Genomic DNA, 16,566 nt, shown 5'->3' with positions numbered 1-16,566 from the left:
AGTTAGTTTGAACCGTGTGGCTGTGGATCTGTCTGGAATTGAATGGGCCCAGCCTTTATATAGTGAACGGCTGTGGCTTCAGTGGGGCACTGGTAGGCTGTAATTAATCTCTGTCACATAATGAGTCTTGGTGCTGTTCCCAGACACTCGATTAGTAGTGTGTGGTAGACCTGGGCTGTAGTTTGGGGTTTGTGGGGGTGGGAGTTTGAGGCGAGCAGCCGAGGAGCTGAGCCTCTCAGCAACTCATATCCAGGGTCATCCGCTACACGCCACTGGCTGGGGCCTGATTTAAATCCAATCACAACTTATAGACAATGTCTTATTTAGAGGGATATATTGCTTCTATTCTGACCCGTTTGGTTTTTTTGAGGTATTTCTGTTGGGATTATTTATACTACACTGATGAATGGTGGGGATGGAATCGAATTCAGGAGAATTTCAGGATTGATTCCATTTAGACCGAAATGGAGGGAAATGAATGGTTGGAATTCAGAATAATTGTCGTGAATTAATATAACTCTTAGAGGATTTCATTTAGCATGCACATACAGGTAACTGCCAAAATAAAGGAAACACTTGCATAAATGAGGGATATAACGTATATTGAAAGCAGGTGCTTCCACACCATAGACATTAAAACCAGTTCCACACAGGTGTGGTTCCTGGTCCCCATCATGCTTAGGGTCATGTATAATAAAATCTGGGCAGGCCCAGTTACCCTTAATTTTGTTTGTGATAAGATCTGACATCTTTGACTCAACCAAATTGAATGAATATGTTTTATGATGGTGTTTCCTTTAGTTTGGCAGTTACCTGTACACTACAACAATAACAATGCCAGAAATAGCCTGTGTTTCTGATAATATTTCTCAACTCAAAGCCTATATTCATTTTCAAACCAGCACTTTTCTGTTTTCAGACACAATATTCCTGATGATTATGTTAGGTCCATTCTAGATCAAATGTAGTAGTCCCTGTGCAATTAAAGGGGCTATATAGAAGAGGAATTCCATTTTTAGAAACCTTCTTACACATCCCTACTTGTTTCATTTCATTGGTTCCGCTACATGGGTTGCGTGTACATGTATGTATGCCACATGGAGTGTGTATGTTTGTGTGGGTGTTTTTTAGCCTGTTCTAGTGCCTGTCTGGTGTGTGGGTTGTTATGTGATGAGTGTCCAGGAAAGTGGTACAAGTTGACATTCGATTCCCTAACCAATCACATAGTCTGACCATAGTGTGTATCTGATTGGGAGGGGGATGACTACAGTATATATTGACCATGGAGGGATATACAGTGAAGAAGGCATTGAAAGAAGGAGAGAAAGAACCAAAGTTCTACCACTACCACTCACTGGTAGTTCAAGAAAGCAGCAAGACAACAACCCAAAAACAACATGAAGTCTCTGACTCTCCTGACCATTTGTGCCGTTCTGTCGGTCTCTCTGTCCATGAACGGTAAGTTGGGAAAGCATATTGTGTTGTTTCATCATAACTTCTGATTGTGGCAATGTATTCTGAACGAGATTAACTAACGAGAGAACTAACGTAACATGTTTTATAATAAGACATAAACGCTCATACGTGCTTATAACGAGCCAATGGGATTTTCTCTGTTCAACAGATCTGGCTCTTGATGTGGTTCTCGATCCTGCTCCTGACCCTACTACTGAACCAGCACCAGCCGCAGACTCCTCCGCATCTTCATCAGCTTCCTCCTCTTCCTCCTCGGCTTCCGACTCATCAGCCTCTGCCTCAGACTCCTCGGACTCAGACTCTTCCTCATCCTCTTCCTCGTCTTCTTCTTCAGAGTCAGCTAGTGCTGAAGGTCTGGCATCCCTCTAACTAACTCTAAATGGTGTTGTTGCTCCGCAGTGTGCTGATGTAAAGTTAACAGATGCATTGATACTAGCAGATAGTGTATGCAGTATATGCAGATCTGCATAGAAAAGGGAAAGAGGGTCGCCTTCTTTGTGTTTGTATTTGTAATGGTATCAGTTTAAGGAAATGTGTAAGAGTATGTGTACAGGTTTGTGTTGACATTTACAAAAAAATGGGAAATAAAACTGTTCATAAATATAGGCTACCATAGCTGCTCTAAAAAAGGAAGCAAAACCACATTTGTACTGTGTAAGGGTTGAAGTGTGTGTGTGTGTGTGTGTGTGTGTTCCAGCTACGGCAGAGGACCCAGCTGCAGCTACAGAGCCAGAAGTGATTATGAAGAGAGACCTGGCCTCAGTGTTGCTGAGGAGGAAGAGGGCGGCTGGACAAGCAGCTGCTGCCTTCACCCTCACCCAGGTGGAGAGGTGGGCTCCAATACCCTTTTAGAACTCGAAATTCTAGAACACACACACTTCTAGAACACATCACAGAACTACTCTACCATTGCTCTATAGAAAATGTACAAGCTAATAGACTATTGTACAATAAGACAACATTCTAACCCAAGCTTTTTGCTACCATCACTCAACACTACACTACACACACTATGGCTATCTGCCAGCAAACAGCTGTCACAACCATGTCAAATGTGACCTACTATAATTAGGGGTGTTCGCTTTTCCTGAATGGCTCATTTAGTCATTTAACAGTCAAGGGTGTTACCTCACATGATTTGGTGTTAGAATGTGTGACGTTGCAATGATGCTTGGGGAAAAGTGTGTGGAATGTTAACTGCATCGTCACCGCCACGAAGCCAAATAATCTGTTTACATTTTACCTTACACATGTTTACATTTAGGCAACACTCTTACTGTACTTCATACAAGCCAAATGACTGGAGCAAAATGTGCAGAATATCACTGCTGTTTTGTAAAAAAAAAAATCACATGAAGCAAATTGATAAAGTACATTTACCCTACAGTTATGTGTAATTGATGAGAAGTCAATTAACCCCAACTTTCTCTCTCTTTCTCTCTCTCTCGCGTCCAGTCTAAGTGAGGTGTGCGAGCTCAACCTGGCCTGTGAGCACATGGCGGAGACAGCAGGCATCGTTGCAGCATACACCGCATACTATGGACCACCTCCCTTCTAAACAGACTCTTTACTATGCAACCTGGAGAGAGAGAAAATACTCTCTGCCATTTCACCATCATGAAGCTACATTCTTGAGAAGGGATCAACCACTCCCAACAGTGTCCTAATAAGGGCATAGAAAACAAACACAAACATGTTTCCTCCACATTTTAGGGAGAAGACCAAGTTATGGGACTTTGCGAGACCAGCCACAAGTGAAATTGGTAGCTACAGTACTCGTAATGCTGGCTGTAACTATATGTTTTGGGTAATGTAAGGAAAGGCATGTCTGATCCAAGCTTTTGTAATATTGAGGAGAAGCTAGAGGCATATAGGAACTGGGTCCTGTGGTTATAGGGGCCTGCTAATGTAAATTGCTCAACACAATATCACAAAGAATGGTGCTAAAACCGCAAATGTATTGTATCATAAATGTATTAATCTTTATCCGTTTTGTAGTATTAGGCAGGCTAAAGCGCACATTATCATTTATCTGCAATGTACTATAACCATACATTTTTAATTATTGTTTCCTGTTCGTAGTGTAACTATTGCTGATAGTCAATACTGTCATAGATTTGTATTGATTGTTATCATCACTAAATCCATCTTCTAAGGAGGGGTTTAGAATGAGTGAGGACACCACAGTTTGTATGCAAACTCAAACCTTGTTGATGCCACTTTGACTACTGTCTTGCACATAAGTGCTGAATAAAGTGGAGAACATTTTAATATTTTGTGTTTTGGTGTATTCTTTATAGCAAATTGAGTACAGTATTGGGACCTAGGCCATATAGGCTTCCATACCAGTCTGTCTCAATTACCCTCTTCTGTATTTGTCTTTTTTATATACCTAAAGACAAGATATTAACACACGAGGGTATAGCTCACTGATTGTCATCACTGCTTCTGCAGACTGTCCACCACAGGAGGTTGGTGGCACCTTGACTGGGGAGGACAGGCTTGTGGTAATGGACGGAGAAGAATGAATGGAATGGTATCAAATACATTCCATGTGCTCTGTTCCAGCCATTATTATGAGCCGTCCTCCCTTCAGCAGCCTCAACTGCTGAGTGTCCACATGGGAAAAACTATTTTCATTCCACTTTTATACCGAAGTTACTTTTTAGTAGAGGGCTAGGAAAACTTAACACGTTAGGAGAATATGCGTAACAGGTTAGAAGACCGAGGTTAAAGGTTGGGAAAAGGGTTAGGGTTAGCAAAAATGCTCTCTTAACCTGCTAAGAAAATCACTTTGTATCGAAGTGCCGTGAAAAGAGTGTGTATTCTGTCCTGTCCACACATCCACTTTATAACACAGTATAGTATGTAATCCTTATAACCATAGCCTGGCCTGGTGGTATTCACGTGACCGCGCGTCCACAGATCAACCTACGATCTGTGTGAAGCTAGCCACAATAGGGGAATTTCCGGTTTGCATTCAAAATAAATGTCCCCCATTGAAAGTGATTCAAAACAATGCAAATCGTTGATTCATGCCATATTTGGACTAGATAATGCTAAACAAGGCCGGAATGTTGTTATATACAAAAAAAATAATAATACAATAATTAGTTAATTTCACACCAAAAAGTTCAATTCAGTTGAAATCGCACTGTGGATGTATTAGACTTTAGAAATGCATTGGTGGCATACTTATATGCACTGTACAGCCTTACATATGGATATTGGGACCATGAAATGGGGTATCAGTCTGCTCAGTGACACTCACAGAACACAACTGTGTAGAGTTTACACAAATATTCACATCTTAGCTCTTATTGCAGGACTTGACTGATGGAAATCCCCTTTCCAGTCAGTCTATTGTGCATATTGGACATTCATATTGCATTGTACAGCCTAACCTATGGATTGTGCACCCATGAAATGGGGTATCTGCCAACTCACTGACACTCACAGAACACAAATGTGTAGATTTATATTAGTGTCTTAGCTCTTGCACAGTCCAATATGAATGCTCATAGGCTGTATAGGGAGCTGATGTCCCACAGTTAAAGTTCCCTAATAAGAGCAAAGTTGTTTTCTGTGGGTGTCACCGAGTAGGCTGATACCCCATTTCAAGGGAGCACAATCTCTAGTTTAGGCTGTACAGTGCATATTAGTATGCCCCAAAGGCAATTATGTGGTCTAATACATCCACAGCGGGACTTATACGTTATATGTTTATTGACACAAATAATGCATTATTTAACTTCATTTTAAATTATGTAACAACATTATAACCTTGTTTAGCATTATCTAGTCCAAATATGGCATAATTACACTGTTTGAATCCGTTTACATGACTTTCCATGGGGAACCTTTATTTTGAAGGCCACTAAAATCCACTGTCGTGGCTAATCCTTATTGTGTCTAGCGTCATACAGGTCTACTTACGAACGGGGAAATAACGGGGAATTGGGAGTGAAAAAAGTACCGTTTTGGAATTACGACTTTGTGGAAAATATGGAGTTTCTCATAGGAAGCCCCTTCTCTTCTCCTGTTGGACAACGAATTGGTAAGTCGGGAGAAATATTGCAGAAAGATGTTCAAAGCGGAGCCATCAAGCTAATTATGCGTCGCTCGATCTGCAACGTTGAATGACATCGCAACTTAACTTTAGAAACTTGCAAATTGTATCTATCCAGCTAGCTATTTATTTATGTTCAAACGTTTAATACATTTTGTGAAAGTTACAGGGCTGTTTTGTTATATGGGTTCAGACAGAAAAGTAGGAATTGCAGCTACTTTTATTTGCCAAGTACTATATACGAACGTTAATGTGAATTTATGGCCGATATCTGCCTTGAAAGATGTGTTCTCAAACCAATAAAATACTAGAAGCAGTCTAAAGTACCCTTTTCGCTCATGTGATTCGTAATTTGTGGTGACATTACAGCAATATTGACGAATCACTGATGTCAATGGGTGGGTTTAGGGGCATAGCAGTTGTTGCTTAGTTCCTTATTCAAAACCTTGGCTCAGAAACCGTTTAAACTAGGCTCCATTTCAAGACTGAAATTATTATCAGCCTATAACCAATGAACATTTCACAATTTATGCCCAAAGAATTTAAATCCTAGATATCTGGTTTCTTAACTGGCATAGCATAATTGCAGTCAAAGTTGGTCAACTTCCACATCATGTCTTGAAGGGCCTTTATGGCATACATAAACAGATTATGTCATTGATATCAACAAACTGTCTATATCAAATTGCAGATCATGTTTTTAGGTCACAGGTGTTTTGATGGAGATGAGCCATGGAAAGTTATGTCTAGTGAAAGTGTTGACATCCTTGGTGACCTTAAGTTCCTGACATCACACACACACACACACACAAAGTCCTCTTACTTCATTCACTTCGCCCTCTCTCTCACATGGCATATATGCTTAGTCTACCCCGGAGGGAATGCGAACAGAAGCAGCTGACAGTCACATGAAATGGGGGGAGTGAGTGAGTGAGAGAGAGAGTGGCTTGCTTTGGCAATGTTAACATGTGTTTCCCATGCCAATAAAGCCCCTTGAATTGAATTGAATTGAATTGGGGAAGGTGTGGGTGAGAGATTGAGAGTGAGATTAGCAGAGAATTACAATGACCAACTCAAGGGGCCACAGAGTGGAGTGCAAAGAGGATGAAATGGGAACAAACATTCCTCAATAAATGCCATATAGCTGAGTTTAGATAATTTGCCGGATACTTTAAACTGAATCATTATTCAATTAAAATCAACCCGCAATTGTTTATGACAATCACATGTAGGCCAATGCCTGCTGAATATATTTTACAGTAGGCCTATGTTTACGGTCACTCATAGGCTAGGTGCTATTCTATGTGTAATCTTGATATCGAGCTGTATTGATAAGTATCAATAATGCTGGGGTATAAAATGTGACTTTGTAGTCTGCCTATCTGCATAATCATCCATGTTGTGTGTCTATCTGCATACAGTAGGCATGATTAATCATCCGTTGTGTGTCTATCTGCATACAGTAGGCATGATTAATCATCCATTGTGTGTCTATCTGCATACAGTAGGCATGATTAATCATCCATTGTTGTGTGTCTATCTGCATACAGTAGGCATGATTAATCATCCATTGTTGTGTGTCTATCTGCATACAGTAGGCATGATTAATCATCCATGTTCTTTGTTGCCTCAGACAGTCATAATAAGAGTATAATATCATATTGTTTGTCGTCTCAGACAGTCATAATAAGAGTATAATATCTCCTGTTGATGTTGACAGAACGAGCCACCAGCGCCGCGCTGCATGCAGAGGACTGGGCCCTTAACATGGAGATATGTGACATCATCAATGAGACAGACGAAGGGTAACTATGGATGGCGTCACATAGGCAATTTTGTTTTCTATGGTGTTTTTATTGATGACTGTTTTGTACTGCGTCATTTTCGATGTCAAACAGTTAGCAATACTGTTAATATGACAACAATAAATAGAGTCTTTCTGGGAATTGATGCTGGAAGTGCGTATGTGTGGTTTTCCTCCCTATAGACCCAAAGATGCAGTCAAAGCCATAAAGAAGAGGATTGTTGGTAATAAGAGCTTCATGGAGATCATGTTGGCTTTGACAGTGAGTATTATTTCAGGTCTTTCTATTCCATTTTCTGAGGATTGGAGTTCTCTTGATGGGGAATGTTGAATCATCTGGGTCTCTCACTGGGGATTGAAGAAAACGGGAACCGAGTGACTTCAGGGAGTGACTGAACTAAATGGGGTTATATACAGTACATGCTGCTCAGTGTGTTCCTTGCAGTGTGTGTATTCTCAGTCGTTCCTCCTGTATCTATCTTTAGGTTCTGGAGACATGTGTAAAGAACTGTGGCCACCGGTTCCATGTTCTAGTGGCGTCCCAGGACTTTGTGGAGGGGGTTCTGGTCCGAGCCATCCTGCCCAAGAACAACCCTCCCACCACCCTACACGACCGGGTACTGAGCCTCATACAGGTGGGTTGCATCTCACAGGTAGAGTCTGAAATGGCATCCTTTTCCCTACGTATATAGTGCACTGCGTTTTGGGCTCTGGTGAATAGGGGGCCATTTCTGACGATCCATTTGGATCATATACAGGCACTGTACAACTCCGCTGTTTATTGACTGTTGATTTAGCTTGGACATTATCCCACTATTGCAAGACTGTAGAGTCAATTTTTATAGGCTATGATGGGGTTAATGCCGTGATTTAATTATCACATCAATCGTCTGTCTGTCTGTCTCTGTCTCTGTCTCTCTCTCAGGCGTGGGCCGATGCGTTCCGTAGCTCTCCCTCTCTGGGAGGTGTGGTCTGTGTGTACGAGGATCTGAGGAGGCGGGGCCTGGAGTTCCCTATGACTGACCTGGACGCCCTCTCCCCCATCCACACCCCCCTCAGGGTAAGGCTCATAGAGATGCTATAATTTACTGGTGATTTGTTATGTAATCCTATGGTGAACTTTGACCTTCCATGTCTGTTATCTCTGGATAGATCACTATTTCTCTTACACACACCGCCTTCCCACAAAACATACTCTTTACTATGCTGAGGTTCCGATAGCTCAGTTGGTTGGAGCATGATGTTTGCATTTCTGCATGAGCCACATGTGTGCTGTTTTGGATCAGATGATGTGCTAATTGGCTGTATTATTAGGTGGCTCTCTTTCTGTTGTTTCCTAGAGCATTCCAGAGAACGACTCCTCTGTTACAGTGCCAGCTCCACCACCTCAGAGTCAGACTCCCCGTGGCCCTGCTGCCTCGTCCCCTACCCAGGCTGCACTGACTGCCGTGCCCCTACAACTCCGCGATGGACCCATCTCCATCTCTCCTGAACAGGTACTGAATAGATCATAAATGCATTACCCTTTTGATATTGTGGTAATACTCATGTACACACAGTGTGAGTAAATACTAGCTACAGTTAAACATTGGTTAACTGTGTTTAAAGTGTTGGTTCTGTTTAAGACCACTTGACTTATCTCTTCAAATTGTTGTGAAACGTGCCTAGGGGAAACGTCTGTATGTACCATCGTGGTTAAAGTGGTAATGACGACGACTCTGTAGCCTCTATGATTCTCTGCCTCCTCTCCTCATCTCTTTCCACGAAGCCTCATTTGAGAGAGCATTGACAAAGAGCCTAAGGATGCTACTGTTGATGACCTTTCAGGCCCAGAAGCTGAGAGTTGACCTGGCTCTGGTCAGGGGGAACCTGACTGTGATGACTGAGATGTTGAACCAGTTGACGCCTGGACAGAGCCCGCAGGAGGACTCAGAGCTACTGCAGGTCTGTCTGCATGTCTTTCTCCCCTGCCTCTCTACTTCTCGCTCCATTTCTTCTTGCGGTCTCTTTCCCTGTTTATTGCCTTCATGTATTCCAATTCAGTGTTATCAGGCAGTGAATCCTGGATGTCCTCTGACTCCCCCCATCTGCTGCACTCTTTTTCTCCCTCTCTCTCTTCTTCTCCCTCTAACCCCCCTCCCGCCCAACCCCCTCTGTTTGTGTGAGCAGCAGTTGTACCAGGTGTGCAGGGAGATGCAGAGCCGTGTGGTGGAGCTGATCCCCAGGCTGCTGGACGAGGGCCTCATAGAGGAGCTGCTGGTCGTCAACGATGACTTAAACAATGCCTTCATCCGCTACGACAGGTATGGCGCGGACACACACACAAACACGCACGCACACACACACACACATCAGACTTGGGTTACTTATGTTCTGTGTATTTGAGTATTTTAAAATAATGTGGCTCGAATCAACTACTTCTCTTTTGAAGTATTGAAAGTATTTTCAAGTACTTATTTCGAATAGTATTTTCAAATACCTGTGTTAAATGCATGGGATTGTATTTGAGTAAGAGAACTACTGTATATTAGTGTTTTCAAATGCATGCCAATACTTTCTAAGTGTATTTCCAAATGCTGTACATTCCAATATTCAACTACTTGTCTTTTCAAATATCCAGGTACTTACTTCCAAATATCTTTGAAAATAATTGAAATACACAAAATAGTATTTGAACCTAGGTCTGACACACACACATTCTCGGCTACTTGCAGTCAGAAAGACATTGAAAATGAGGCACATGAATTACACAGTACAGAGTGTCCATGTTCTGAAGTCTGTACTTTCTCTTTTTCTCCCATGTTGTTTAGGTTTGACAGACTCAATAAGGCCCAGAAAACAGCTACAGAGCAGGTACAGTCATCTTTCACCTTGTGTTTTTGTGTTTTACATCTAGTTCAGTAGGGCACAATGTTCAGACATAAATATATTCTGCTGACCAGACGTGCCTCACTGACGTGTACAGTAAGCAGTCATTTCAGCTCTCTTTAATTGCAACGTTCAATACGCTGCACCATCCTGAACACGACCCAATGTATCCTCTCCCTCTGCCCTATAGCAGACTCCTGCCAGGGCCAACCTCATTGACCTCAGCCCTGTGCCCCAGTCCCTCAGCCAACCAGCAACCACCTCTGCGGCCGCCAGCCAACCCGCATTCAGCGCTCCCTCCAATCAGAGGCAGGCAGCCAACCACAGTGAGTAGCATCTGTTTTGCATTAAAACTCAAGGCTGGTCGGACTCCATTTCTTAGTCTTAATCTCTCAGACCCTAGATCAGCACTCCTACTCTGAGGCCGTGGTCATTGAATAAGAGAAGGTGATGTTGGTTTCTGTCTCACAGCCTGTCTCTGTGCTTCAGGTGCACCAGAGGAGGATGAGTTTGACATGTTTGCCCAGACCAGGGGCAGCTCTCTGGCCGATCAGAGGAAGAGGTGAGACACCTTCAATGTGGCGCTGTAGGGTGTTCTATCAGTATACAAATATCAAAACACACCGAAGAAATGTACACCAAAGACGACTGTTATACATATTATGGTATGTAGTCCACAGGAGGTTGGTAGGCACCTTAATTGGGGAGAACGGGCTAGTGGTAATGACTGGAGCGGAATGGTAACAAACACAACAAACGCTTGGTTTCCATGTGTTTGGTGCCATTCCATTTGCTCCGTTCCAGCCTTTATTATAAGCCGTCCTCCCCTCAGCAGCCTCCACTGATGTAGTCTTGTGTGTGTCCAGTATGCGGTACGAGGACCCAGGAGCAGTGGAAGGACTGGCTGGAGCCCTGGACACCAGGTTACAGGTCACTGGAGCGGTAATGTTTCTCATTCATTATCTACGGTCAACATAGCATATCCTACGGAAAGCACAGGGTAGGATATATATATATTTTGGTCTAAAAATACTGACTTAAAGGCCTTCAATTTACTGTTGATTTACATTCTGAATCATACTGTTATTGCCAGCAATAAGGGTGTAACTTTCCGGAAGGGACTGTTTCGATGCAGACAACAGCAATGAGCCAATGTCCAACACACAGTCCCAGTTATATAACAGTTAAGGAGCGACTCTATTAGCGGTGATGCAGAAATGGGTTTGAATGAAAACATGCATTCACACACTGAGGCCCTGAGGACTAGACCCCGCTAGAAACATCTGCCTTGTGCTGTTCTACTAAGACTCAAACCTCCCTCTGTTTCCTTTCTACCCTTCTTCTTCCTTGTTCTGTTTCTCTCCCTCCCCCTCAGATTCCTTCGTCTAAGCCTGGCCCTAAGAACTCCACCCTGAAAGAAGACATTGACAGATGGCTGTCTGCGGACACAGAAACGGTAAGACGGTGACCTCTTAATGTGGTGTGTTTTCTTGACGTTTCAACAAACATGAATGGGTTGCCATGAGTTGCTACGTGTACTTATTTCATGTTACAGCAACCAGAGGCTGGGGACAGGGAAGGGCTGACCAGTGTGGGTAAGCCTTTTTTTTTTCCCTTCCCTTTTTAACCATCGTCATTGCCAAGATTCCTATTTCAGCCTGTGCCAGTAGAAATCAGTGTTGCAAAATACCCACACCATTAACTCTCTCACTCTCTCCCTCTCAGAGTTTGACAAGTTTCTGGAGGAAAGGGCGAAGGTGGCCGACCACATTCCCTCAACACACAGCCTGCCCCCCGTCTCGTCCAGACCCCCGCCACAATCCGCCCGGCCACAGGAGAGCTCCCATGACCAGCTTTTTTCACTCTGAGAGAACGGCGCACGCGCAGCACAGGTGGACTCACAGGTGGACACGTAGTCCTAGCCAACACATAGGATGAATACGCACAGTGCCTTGCTACCTCTTTAATCATAGTGTTTCTACTATAAAACGAAGATATTTTTCAGTCTTCACTTTGTGCTGTTGCTGTAGTTAAAGTCTATGACATGATGACAAGCGGTTATGTTGTGGTGGCACTTTACCTTATCATTGTGTGTATATATATATCACCTGAGTATGCGTGCTTGGTTACACACACACTGCGTGGTGGTATTTTTTTTATTGAATCTTTATTTAACTAGGCAAGTCAGTTAAGAACAAATTCTTATTTTCAATGACGGCCTACACCGGCCTAACCCGGATACAGTCTGGATTCTAACCAGGGTGTCTAGTGACACCTCTAGTGCTGAGATGCAGTGCATTAGACCGCTGCACCACTCAGGAGCCCCCACTCTGGTATCACATCATTCAAAAGCATATACACTGAGGGTACAAAACATTAAGAACACCTTCCTAATATTGATCCCCCCCCACACACACACAGGAAACTGTTGAGCATGAAAAACCCAACAGTGTTGCAGTTCTTGACATACTCAAACCGATGCGCCTGGCACCTACTACCATACCCCTGGCACCTACTACCATACCCCTGGCACCTACTACCATACCCCTGGCACCTACTACCATACCCCTGGCACCTACTACCATACCCCATTCAAAGGCAATTAAATATTGTGTCTTGCCCATACATCCTCTGAATGGCACACATACACAATCCATGTCTCAGTTCTCTCAAGGCTTAAAAACCCTTCTTTAACCTGTCTCCTCCCCTTCATTTACACTGATTTAAAGTGGATTTAACAATTGACCTCAATAAGGGATCATAGCTTAGTCTGTGATGGAAAGAGCAGGTGTTCTTAATGTTTTGTACACTCGCCACAGACTTGTAAATATACACTATGTAGATTTCCTGAATACTGAGACCAGTTGAATCAATGCAGAAAGCAATATCAACCTTTTTTAATAGAGATTCACACTTAATTCTAATTCTGAAGTTTGATAGTTTATATACTGCACTATGTGAACTGTGTATAATATATATCTATATATGAAGCCTAGTATTATGAATAAAATATTGATATTTGAAAACGATAGTACAGTATTATTATTTATTATAGTGAAACCTCAGTCTTAATACGGTATGTTGTTGTGGCTTTGACCATGAAGAGGTGATTCCAGTAACCGTAAATGAAAGGGGCTCTTTTCCTGACAAACATATTTGGTCTGGGCTGCCAGTTTGTTATGTTTCAGTCTCTCAGACTCAGGGTGAGCCACACGCTGCAGATACTAGTTATGTTTGACGTAGCGGGAACTTGTGTGATTATGACCCTCGCATGACACTCCCCTGACCACAGTGTTTCCCTCCTGTTTCTAGTAGCTTACTGGAGTGACATATATGGGATGGTATGAGGAATTATCAACTGTTTCCAGTACTGTAAGGCCGTTGTGATAAAATGAAGGTCAACAACTCACGCCTTTCCACCACGCTTCTCACCACTGCAAACCATCCCCACTAGTGTTGTCTCTCCTTTCCTGCCTGTGGTGTTTCAGCACGAGGTCTTTGACTGACTGATCATACCAGAGAGAGATGGTGTGGACAGTATCGCCTGTTCCAGCCATAGCTGATAAAATCCCTGTTGTTCAGGTGATAAGAGAGACTCCTCCCAGCTTCTACTTTATTGACATCAGCTCTATTTGTGTATTATTGTGTCCTTGTTCAAGGATGTGTGCACTGATACACTGACTGTATGGGTTTGTGAAGACTCCAAAACAACCATGTATTATGAGAGGAAGAAGGAGAAACCACATTAGACTTGCCAGAGCTAGTGGAGAGGAGCCAGTGAAGTGGGACTGTCCTTTGTACCTATTGAGTCAATGCCCTAGGCCTACTACAACTGTGGTTGACTTCACTTTAGACATCCATTCTTTGGAAAATGGATGTATTGATAAATTGGTTAAGGAGCGTTTTACTGTGCTGGACATATCTGGTTGTCTTTCTCACCAGCGCAACTTCAATGAATCCCAACCAGGAGCAGGTGCGCAGTGAAACCCCTATGGGCCAAAAGGACACAGATTTCGATGATGTATCCTTTCTACGGACCAGATCAAGTAGTTTCGTATCTTCCTCGCAGCTGATTCGGCCATATTCACTCTCGATGAATGAGGAGGATTACCATTACGCTCCGAAACCCAAACACCTGCGGCACAACCGGCTCCTGCGCATTTTGGGCTCGTCTTTTGATCCGTTCTGGATGTCCATAGAACGCCCAGCCGAAGCAAGGGTCGACACCGTTGCGTCTGGTGGTCAAACTGCGTCTCGTGGTGACCCGCCCGCTTTATCAAACTACACCACCAACGAGGGGTTCAACTTCGACGCGTCTCCAGAGCTGACAGAGGGTGCAGCGCGCTACCAACGAAAACTACAAAACGACGCAGAGGATTTGGACTTGAGTGAACTTCCTGCAAACGTTGCCAGCACTCTGCGTGATTGGCTGGTCCGCTCGGCCACCTGTGGAATGCGCTACCAGTGGGTAAAATTAGCTCCAGTGTTCTGGCCCCGCTGGTTACGCCACACCGATTGCGAAAAATCTGGTGGCTCGCGGAGTTGCTCTTTCCCCAGCGGGATGGCATGCCGGCAGGCCCAAACCACACAGATAAAGATACTGGCCTGGCACTGCTGGAGCAGCGAAGAGAGAGGCGGGGATGGGTTAAGAGAGATGGCCGGGATCGACAGGGGGACTGTGGTGGTGGGGACAGGTGTTGCAGGCAGAAAGTGTTTGTGGAGGCAGGTACCTTATCCTGTGGTTACAGCGTGTAAATGTTCATGCAAATAGTTTTATTTGATCACTGTTAATCACGAACATGTAACCTATTTGGGGTTGGCCTACATTCAGGAGAGAATTTATTTGAACATCTGATTGTCAATGTAGGCTTACGACAATTTGTTTTGAAATTGATTATCAAGTATTGTTTGTCCAGCCTTAAATAAATATACCTGTATACAATTAATTCACTTGGGTTTCGTAATCAACTTGTTTTCATTAGTATGAAATGAAGCTATTGGACGAAAATTGAATAAACTGAATGTTTCCAACCAATGTGTTTTAATGTGGGGTTTTTTGGTGGACATTTTTTATTAGATTTCACATTTTGTAGCGTTTTTCTATTTCTGTTACACAGGATGGCCTACTGTGACGGAAAGAGATTAAGAATACAACGCTGTCCTGCACTGAATTTATTTAATTTATTGTCAACGCGCGCCATCTAGTGGTAATGTCATAATACAAATATGGGTCAATGTCGATTATTGCGTAAATTAGTGGACTCTAATTTTGACTTTCAAATGCTATTTACACCGCTTGTGTTGCTTGTATTTCTCGATGTATAGGTCTTATTTGTGATTGAGCCGTTTTCAGCCCAGTTATTGCCGGGCGAGAAAGCTTGTGTAACTGTTTTTACTGGTCTCCTGGTTAAACCTTGGATGAAATATAGATGATTCTTCATCCATCCAAGGGTATTCTTGGGTAGTGTTACCTTGATTAGTATTGAATTAATGCTGCTACAGTAGCCAGCTACATCCATGTGTTCAAATGAATTGTCTGTTAGCGCTCTGCTCACTGGTTCCAGAGCGAATGATGGCCTGTCTTACAGAGAAAGCTCATCAGAGAGTTCCTGACTCTTCAGGAGCAAGGCATACTGCCAAACTACATCACTGTCAATCACATGAGAAAGCCTTCCTGAAGAAGTGAGCGAAACCTCAAGTTTCACCGACTCCAGTACAGTATGATGCACACAAATATATATATAGACCGATGGATAGATAGGCCCACAGGGATAGACATCGAAACATAAGAGTGATTGATACAAGTTGTATGTCTTGTGTATAAATAGCAGAATGGAGAAACATCCACGTCATTGAGCTGTTGAGTAGATACTGTATATAGATAAAGCTGTGATAGTCTGAACAAAATTACAATTTCAACTACGCTGAACAAAAATAGAAATGCAACATGTAAAGTGTTGGTTCCATGTTTCATGAGCTGAAATAAATATCCCTGAAATTTTTAATACGCACAAAAATCTTATTTCTCAAAAATGTTGTGCACACATTTGTTAGTGAACATTTCTCCTTTTCCGAGCTCTGTTTGTTCACAGGAACCACAATCCCTCTCGATGGAGGGCGATGATGGAGGCGGAAAAGGGGGAGAAGAACAAGTTCTGCAGACTGTTTGGCTGTAAAATAAAAACAGCAATGGAGAAACGGATGGAGGATTGTGAAAAGTATTGTCTCAGGTGCGGAATTGTGTCTGTCATAGTCTGATACAGTACATGCTTCATGTGTCTTTGTTTTACTGTTCTGCCTAAGTTATGTTTTCATGTTATGATTGTTAATATTAACACATTAGCTGACA

The 16,566-nt window shown here is 42.9% G+C and overlaps 3 protein-coding genes across 4 annotated transcripts; all 3 read left to right on the top strand.

Annotated features, from left to right (window-relative positions):
• The first annotated feature begins 1,297 nt into the window (after positions 1 to 1,297).
• Positions 1,298 to 3,747, top strand: LOC112263836 (osteocalcin 2a). The gene is made up of 4 exons (XM_024440473.2): positions 1,298 to 1,458; positions 1,625 to 1,828; positions 2,174 to 2,306; positions 2,932 to 3,747. Exons 1-4 carry the CDS (start codon positions 1,398 to 1,400, stop codon positions 3,032 to 3,034), a joined length of 501 nt encoding a protein of 166 aa, XP_024296241.2. The 5' UTR covers positions 1,298 to 1,397; the 3' UTR covers positions 3,035 to 3,747.
• A 1,629-nt stretch (positions 3,748 to 5,376) lies between these two features.
• Positions 5,377 to 12,679, top strand: LOC112263828 (target of Myb protein 1). Of its 2 annotated transcripts, none has more exons than XM_024440460.2 (15): positions 5,377 to 5,533; positions 7,266 to 7,350; positions 7,533 to 7,611; positions 7,835 to 7,984; positions 8,275 to 8,409; positions 8,690 to 8,845; positions 9,177 to 9,293; positions 9,519 to 9,652; positions 10,160 to 10,202; positions 10,411 to 10,543; positions 10,707 to 10,779; positions 11,084 to 11,159; positions 11,593 to 11,673; positions 11,773 to 11,812; positions 11,943 to 12,679. In XM_024440460.2, exons 1-15 carry the CDS (start codon positions 5,482 to 5,484, stop codon positions 12,083 to 12,085), a joined length of 1,497 nt encoding a protein of 498 aa, XP_024296228.1. In that variant the 5' UTR covers positions 5,377 to 5,481; the 3' UTR covers positions 12,086 to 12,679. The 2 variants fall into 2 exon arrangements, with proteins under 2 accessions (XP_024296228.1, XP_024296218.1); XM_024440450.2 differs by having other exon boundaries at positions 10,408 to 10,543.
• A 232-nt stretch (positions 12,680 to 12,911) lies between these two features.
• On the top strand, positions 12,912 to 15,276 carry LOC112222848 (noggin-2). The gene has a single exon (XM_024385682.2). It carries the CDS (start codon positions 14,089 to 14,091, stop codon positions 14,986 to 14,988), a length of 900 nt encoding a protein of 299 aa, XP_024241450.1. The 5' UTR covers positions 12,912 to 14,088; the 3' UTR covers positions 14,989 to 15,276.
• Positions 15,277 to 16,566: the final 1,290 nt, after the last annotated feature.

The sequence above is a fragment of the Oncorhynchus tshawytscha genome, linkage group LG02 (assembly GCF_018296145.1).
Source record: "Oncorhynchus tshawytscha isolate Ot180627B linkage group LG02, Otsh_v2.0, whole genome shotgun sequence".
Classification (NCBI taxonomy): Eukaryota; Metazoa; Chordata; class Actinopteri; order Salmoniformes; family Salmonidae; genus Oncorhynchus; species Oncorhynchus tshawytscha.
The sequence above is the reverse complement of the archived record's forward strand: the minus strand, read 5'-3'. Positions and strand labels throughout refer to the sequence as shown.

Bases quoted from the DNA above. Each gene is read 5' to 3' on its own strand.
- LOC112263836 (XM_024440473.2), top strand. From the start codon at position 1,398: ATGAAGTCTCTGACTCTCCTGACCATTTGTGCCGTTCTGTCGGTCTCT. The intron at 1,459-1,624 runs GTAAGTTGGGAA...TCTGTTCAACAG, and splicing joins GGTCTCTCTGTCCATGAACG to ATCTGGCTCTTGATGTGGTT. The intron at 2,307-2,931 runs GTGGGCTCCAAT...TCTCGCGTCCAG, and splicing joins ACCCTCACCCAGGTGGAGAG to TCTAAGTGAGGTGTGCGAGC.
- LOC112263828 (XM_024440450.2), top strand. From the start codon at position 5,482: ATGGAGTTTCTCATAGGAAGCCCCTTCTCTTCTCCTGTTGGACAACGA. The intron at 10,780-11,083 runs GTGAGACACCTT...GTGTGTGTCCAG, and splicing joins CTGGCCGATCAGAGGAAGAG to TATGCGGTACGAGGACCCAG. The intron at 11,160-11,592 runs GTAATGTTTCTC...CCTCCCCCTCAG, and splicing joins GGTTACAGGTCACTGGAGCG to ATTCCTTCGTCTAAGCCTGG.
- LOC112222848 (XM_024385682.2), top strand. From the start codon at position 14,089: ATGGATGTATTGATAAATTGGTTAAGGAGCGTTTTACTGTGCTGGACA.